We start from the raw sequence: 6,297 nt of genomic DNA, 5'->3' as shown, positions 1-6,297 counted from the left end.
AAAAAAAAAAGGAACTGAATTGTTTCCCGTACCATTCTCCCTGTTTCTATTTACCTCTTTCTTTCTGCCCATGCTATCATTTTATCAGTTAGCTTATTTTACATCCAGTCTTGAGACTGCAGTGACACCCATAGTTTCTCTGGACCCTAGAGATTCCCCTCTAGGACTGGAACACGACTGAGCACTGCCAAGGCAGCCACAGCTCCAAGTCAGCGAAACGATTAGGAGCAGAAGCAGCAAATACCCTTACAACCATTGTGTATCCATACAACCATTCTGGCTTTCACTTTCACCACAGTATTCAATAGATTGTTGCTATTCAGTGGCTCAGTCACATCCAACTCTTTCTGACCTGTGAATTGTAACACAGGTCGCAGTGAAGTCTTCCCTGCCCTTCACTATCTCTCGGAATTTGCTCAAAGTCATGTCTGTTGAGTTGACAATGCCATCCAACCATCTCACCCTCAGTCACCCCCTCTTTTACTGCTCTCAATCTTTCCCAGCATTGGGGTCTTTTCCAATGAGTTGGTTCTCCACATCAGATGCCCAAAGTATGGGAGCTTCGGTTTCAGTATCAGTACTTCCAATGAATATACAGGATTGATTTCCTTTAGGATTGACTGGCTTGATCAGCGTGCTGTCTAAGGGAATTTCAAGAGTCTTCTCCAACATCACAGTTCAAAAGCATCAATTCTTAGATGCTCATTCTTCTTTATGGTCTGTACAGCTCTCCCATCAGTACATGACTACTGGGAAAATCATAGCTCTGACTATACGGAAATGTGTTGACAAAGTGATGCTTCTGTTTTTCTTTCTTTTTTTATTTTTAATTTACTTTTTATTGAAGGATATTTGCTTTACTGAATTTCATTGTTCTCTGTCAAACCTCAAAGTAAATCAGCCATAGGTATACATATATCCCTTCCCTTTTGAACCTCCCTCCCATCTCCCTCCCCATCCCACTCCTCTAGATTGATACAGAGCCCCTGTTCGAGTTTCCTGAGCCATACAGCAAATACCTGTTGGCTATCTATTTTACATATGGTAATGTAAGTTTCTGTGTTACACTTTCCATACATCTCACCGTCTCCTCCCCTCTCCCCATGTCCATAAGTCTATTCTCTGTGTCTGTTTCTCCATTGTTGCCTGTAAATAAATTCTTCAGTACCATTTTTCTAGATTCCGTATATATGCATTAGAATACGATATTTATTTTTCTCTTTCTGACTTACTTCACTCTGTATAATAGGTTCTATGTTCATCCACCTCATTAGAACTGACACACGTGTTCTGTTTTATGGTTGAGTAATATTCCATTGTGTATATGTACCACTACTTTTTAATCCATTCATCTGTCAATGGACATCTGGGTAGCTTGCATATTGAAGCTATTACAAATTGTGCTGCAATGAGCATTGGGATACTTGTGTCATTTTCAGTTTTGGTTTCCTCAGGGTATTTGCCTAGGAGTGGGATTGCTGGGTCATATGGTGACTTTATTCCTAGCTTTTATTTTTTTTTTTTTTTTTTTTTTTGGGTTTTCTGGAATTTATTCCTCTTTAATGCTGAATATAAAATCTGACATTTCACCAATGCCTTTAGAGACAAATACATACAAATTGAAATCGAAAAACAATAATTTTGCAGATCAAAGTGGGTCTTGACACTTTAGAAAAGATACTAAATGAAAAGAATCTGTAGAAAAAGCAAAACCCTATATAACAGAATCAAATTAAAAAAAAAAAACAGCAAGAGGCTTTGGTACCCTTCAACAACAGAGGACAAATAAGTTTAGTTCATTATTAAATTCATGTAATATAAAAACATCTACATGGGAGTGTTGGATAAATCTATAAAACAGAAACAAATCTAAAATATATTAGAGCCTGAGAGAAAAAAAAAAATCTTCCTTTTCTCCTCTTTGATTTTAATAGAATACCAGAATCTGGAAAAACAAGTACTTCCCCAAATAAATTTTCTTCCGGTCTGCATATACCTAGTAAGATGGCACTCTGTATTTTGTCTAATTTTGAAAAGGCGTAATCTGATTTTTTAGCAGCACATTTCCTTTGCTCCAACAAGCCTGCTATAGGAAAGAAAAATTCTGTCTTGAAATGCTCCTGATATATCTATGTCTACAATTCCCATCCACTTCTTTCCTAGGTGATTATCCAGATCTAAAGGCAGCTAGTTAAAGAAGGGATGAAGAAAATCATTACGTGTTTGGAATTTAGCTGGTAAAACACCACAGATAAGGGCATGATATTATCTGAACACAGTGTGGCTCAGGTAAGTCCAGACAGCAATACCCTCTGGACTCCACAGAGCCTGGATACCACGGGAAATACCACACAATGTGCTTCTGAGCTCACTCGGCACAAGCACAATTCCTGCTCAAGCTGGTCTCTCCTATTTCTTTGCTGATCAAAAAAAAAAAATAGTACAGGTGAGGGTCGATGGTGTGTAACTGTGATAATAATTTAGCTCTCCTATTCATCTAGTCTGCTTAGGAGAATCTACTACAATCAGAGTAATTTAAAGGTTTTGAGACAAACAAGTCTGAGTAGCTTTCTTGGTCTGCCAAGTATTGTATTGATCCTATGACCCCAGAATTTAACTCCCAAAGACTCAATCTTACCAAGCTGCTTCTTGGTACTCACTGGCAAGAGCAGACAAAATGTAAGTTAGATCACAGTAACATTAATGTTTTAAACTGCCGTATCTTAAAAAGAAATACTAAGTTTTATCAGACTTTAACATAATACCCAGTTCAAAAACAATTTCCTGGATAGTCCCTGGGATTTATCAAGTGGAAATGTGACCTGGATTGTATTTAATGCCAACTAAGCAGTCATACTCATGATTTCACAGCAGGTTTCCTTGAAGAGAAAACTGTGGATTATGTGTCTGTTCCAGTCACGTAGGAATCAGTGGAATGCTTTCCTTCTGGTTATAGTCTTGGACTGCAAACCTCAGGCTGGGGATGTCAGCTTTAGCATTCAACAAGTTCTTTAGAAGAGTCCACATTTAGCAAGTTGGAGGGAGAGAAAACACAGGTGACAGGAGCTCAATTCTTTTGTTCTCCTCCTTTCTTACAAACTTCCTGCTCAGAATTCCAGGGCAAGCCCACCATCAGGATGCCGAGAACAGCAGAATGTCTTACACAGTCCTCTAAGAGTTTACCCTGTGCAAGACTATTCCCAGGTTCGGCAACTAAAAACTCTTAAGTGTGAGCAAGGACGAGGATGCAGTAAAAGGAGCCTCTGCCTTAATGAAGTAGACAGGTTCAGTATTTATCTGCATCCACTTCAAAGGGAGCAGGGACTTCACATGCCAGGTACTATCCAGAGTGAATCTCTGACAGCCTCTTTCTTGTACGTACTCTGTTCTGAAAAATCAATGGTGCTCATACATGGAGTAAGAACATGTACCTACATTACTCTGAAAATCTGGAACTGTGCACTGGCCAGAAATATGAGTTGGCAGAATGAGAGGACCAATGAAAAGTAACACAGGAAAAAAAAAAAAAGCATAGCAATATTATTTTTTTTAATATGCCTCATCAAGGGTTCCCAAAATACATCTAACCAAGATCTTCCTTTCTCAAAAAATATAATCCTTTCACAAAATATATAAGCAGCTACTAGTTAGGGGAGCTGCATTCAAAAATATATGTGCACTTATGCATACTAAGTTGCTAGAGCTGAAATGCTTTCAGATATGAGTCAGATAATATCCTCTATAAATTTACTATCTAATTAGTGCACCTCTTGAAATATACCTTTTATGCAATCTTATGCATTAAGTGAGACTTGCCCCTTGCAAGAGATAAAGAAGCATGTATTTTTCAAAATAGCCATTCTTTTCATCCCTATAACTCGGTTCTGATCATATACTGTAATCAACTATGATTTCTGGACACATCAGGAGGAGCTTGGAGGATTTATAGGGGTAAGAATTTCCATCACCAAAAGGAGGCTAGAGCACCTAACTTTTTCTACAGTTATGACAAAGCACTGGAATATTTGTGATTCTGCAGCAAAGACCTTCAGCCCTTTGTCAACCAACATTGCTATTTTTCTTTCTGATCAAAGTATTCTAAAAGCCTGGCAGACTAATTTCAAGGATATCACCTAGGTAGTTAGAAGAGAAGCAGGTTTGAGCAATCCTGGCATCAACTACAAACCAGGGCAGATCCAGTATTTTCTCTCTGATGGTGCCACCCGCTTATCACTCAGTCATTCAGGAAGCACACCTGGAACAGGTGACAGTTCCTCTGGGTAAAGTGAGGCAACTGCAGGTAATTCTGAAAATAAGAAAAAAACCCACCACCGTCCTGATTTGGTTTAAAGCAATCATGCAATCCCATTAGACCCAAGTCTTTCCCAAACACCTTTTCCATGGCAAGCAAAGTTACTGATAACGCATGTCGCTTCTGTCACAGTGATGCATTAGGTAAGCAGGCGTGCGCCGAGTACCAAAGGGGACTCTGAAATGCATCTCCATCCCTTCCACTTGTCTTCGCTATGGTTCTGCCTTTGACGCCAACTGTGATTTCAGGCCTAAGAATGAAAAGACTGTGTTGCTCTCCTTGGATTCAAAAAAACTGTCATAATCTCCACAGTATTGGTCATCATTAAATATCTGAGGCGGCAGAGGGTTGCCCTGAGCAGGCTTCTTCTCCGGGGGGATGTTCTTATACATCCACTGCCTCTGCTCTTCTGACATGGTGATGTCCACCTCCTCAAACTCTATCTTGTTGGCTTCCAGGAATCTAACCACATCCTGCTGTTTCTTCTTTATCGCCACGAAGCCCGAGGAGGAGGCGAGGAACACGCGGATGACCATCCTCTCGCCGGGTCGGGACGGACCTTCTGCGCCCTCCGCGGGCTCCGGGCTGGCGGGGACGCGGAGGCAGAACTCGGCTGGGAGCCGCCGCCGCCGCCGCTGCTGCCCGACACAGCGCTCGCCTATTCCTAGCTTTTAAAGGAATCTCCATACTGTCATCCAAAGTGGCTGTATTAATTTAAATTCCCACTAACAGTGCAAGAGGGTTCCCTTTTCTCTACACCCTCTCTGGCATTTATTGTTTGTAGACTTTTTGATGATGGTCATCCTGACCCGTGTGAGGTGATATCTCATTGTAGTTTTGATTGCATTTCTCTAATAAAGAGCGATGTTGAGCATCTTTTCGTCTGTTTGTTAGCCACCAGTATGTCTTCTTTGGAGAAATGTCCATTTAGGTCTTCTTCCCAATTTTGACTGGGTTGTCTGTTTTTCTGGTATTGAGTTGTATGAGCTGCTTGATTGTTTTGGAAATTAATCCTTTGTCAGTTGTTTCATTCGCTACTATTTTCTGCCATTCTAAGGGTTTCTTCTCACCTTGCTTATAGTTTCTTTTGCTGTGCAAAAGCTTTAAAGTTTAATCAGGTCCCATTTGTTTACTTTTGTTTTTATTTCCATTACTCTAGGAGGTGGGTCAGAGAGGATCTTGCTTTGATTTATGTCTTCGAGTGTTCTGCCTATGCTTACCTATAAGAGTTTTATAGTTTCTGGTCTTATGTTTAGATCTTTAATCCATTTTGAGTTTATTTTTGTGTATAATGTTACGAAGTGTTCTGATTTCATTCTTTTACATTGAGCATTGAAGAATTGATGCTTTTGAACCGTGGTGTTGGAGAAGACTCTTGAGAGTCCCTTGCACAGCAAGGAGATCCAACCATTCCATCCTAAAGGAGATCAGCCCTGGGTGTTCATTGGAAGGACTGATGCTGAAGCTGAGGCTCCAATACTTTGGCCACCTGATACGAAGAGCTGGCTGACTCATTGGAAAAGACCCTGATGCTGGGAAAGATTGAGGGCAGGAGGAGAGGTGGAAGACAGAGGATAGATGGTTGGCTGGCATCGTCGACTTGATGGACATGGGTTGGGTGGACTCTGGGAGTTGGTGATGGACAGGGAGGCCTGGCATGCTGCAGTTCATGGGTTTGCAAAGAGTTGCACATGACTGAGTGACTGAACTGAACATGTAGCTGTCCAGTTTTCCCAGCACCTTTTATTGAAGAGGCTGTCTTTGCCCCACTGTATATTCTTGCCTCCTTTGTCAAAGATAAGGTACCCATATATGCATGGGTTTATTTCTGGGCTTTCTATCTTGTTCCATTGGTCTATATTTCTGTTTTTGGGCCAGTATCATACTGTCTTGATGACTGTAGCTTTGTAGTATAATCTGAGGTCAGGAAGGTTGATTCCTCCAGCTCCATTCTTCTTTCTCAAGACTTCTTTGGCTATTCAGGG

The 6,297-nt window shown here is 40.8% G+C and overlaps 1 protein-coding gene across 1 annotated transcript; it reads right to left on the bottom strand.

Moving 5' to 3' along the window:
* Positions 1 to 1,538: 1,538 nt before the first annotated feature.
* On the bottom strand, positions 1,539 to 4,964 carry LOC120855512 (SH3 domain-binding glutamic acid-rich-like protein 2). Its single transcript, XM_040229988.1, has one exon. It carries the CDS (start codon positions 4,846 to 4,848, stop codon positions 4,525 to 4,527), a length of 324 nt encoding a protein of 107 aa, XP_040085922.1. The 5' UTR covers positions 4,849 to 4,964; the 3' UTR covers positions 1,539 to 4,524.
* Positions 4,965 to 6,297: the final 1,333 nt, after the last annotated feature.

This window comes from Oryx dammah, unplaced genomic scaffold (assembly GCF_014754425.2).
Source record: "Oryx dammah isolate SB20612 unplaced genomic scaffold, SCBI_Odam_1.1 HiC_scaffold_28, whole genome shotgun sequence".
Lineage (NCBI taxonomy): Eukaryota > Metazoa > Chordata > Mammalia > Artiodactyla > Bovidae > Oryx > Oryx dammah.
Note: the sequence above shows the minus strand (reverse complement) of the source record. Positions and strands in the feature narration are given on the sequence as shown.

Bases quoted from the DNA above. Each gene is read 5' to 3' on its own strand.
- LOC120855512 (XM_040229988.1), bottom strand. From the start codon at position 4,848: ATGGTCATCCGCGTGTTCCTCGCCTCCTCCTCGGGCTTCGTGGCGATA.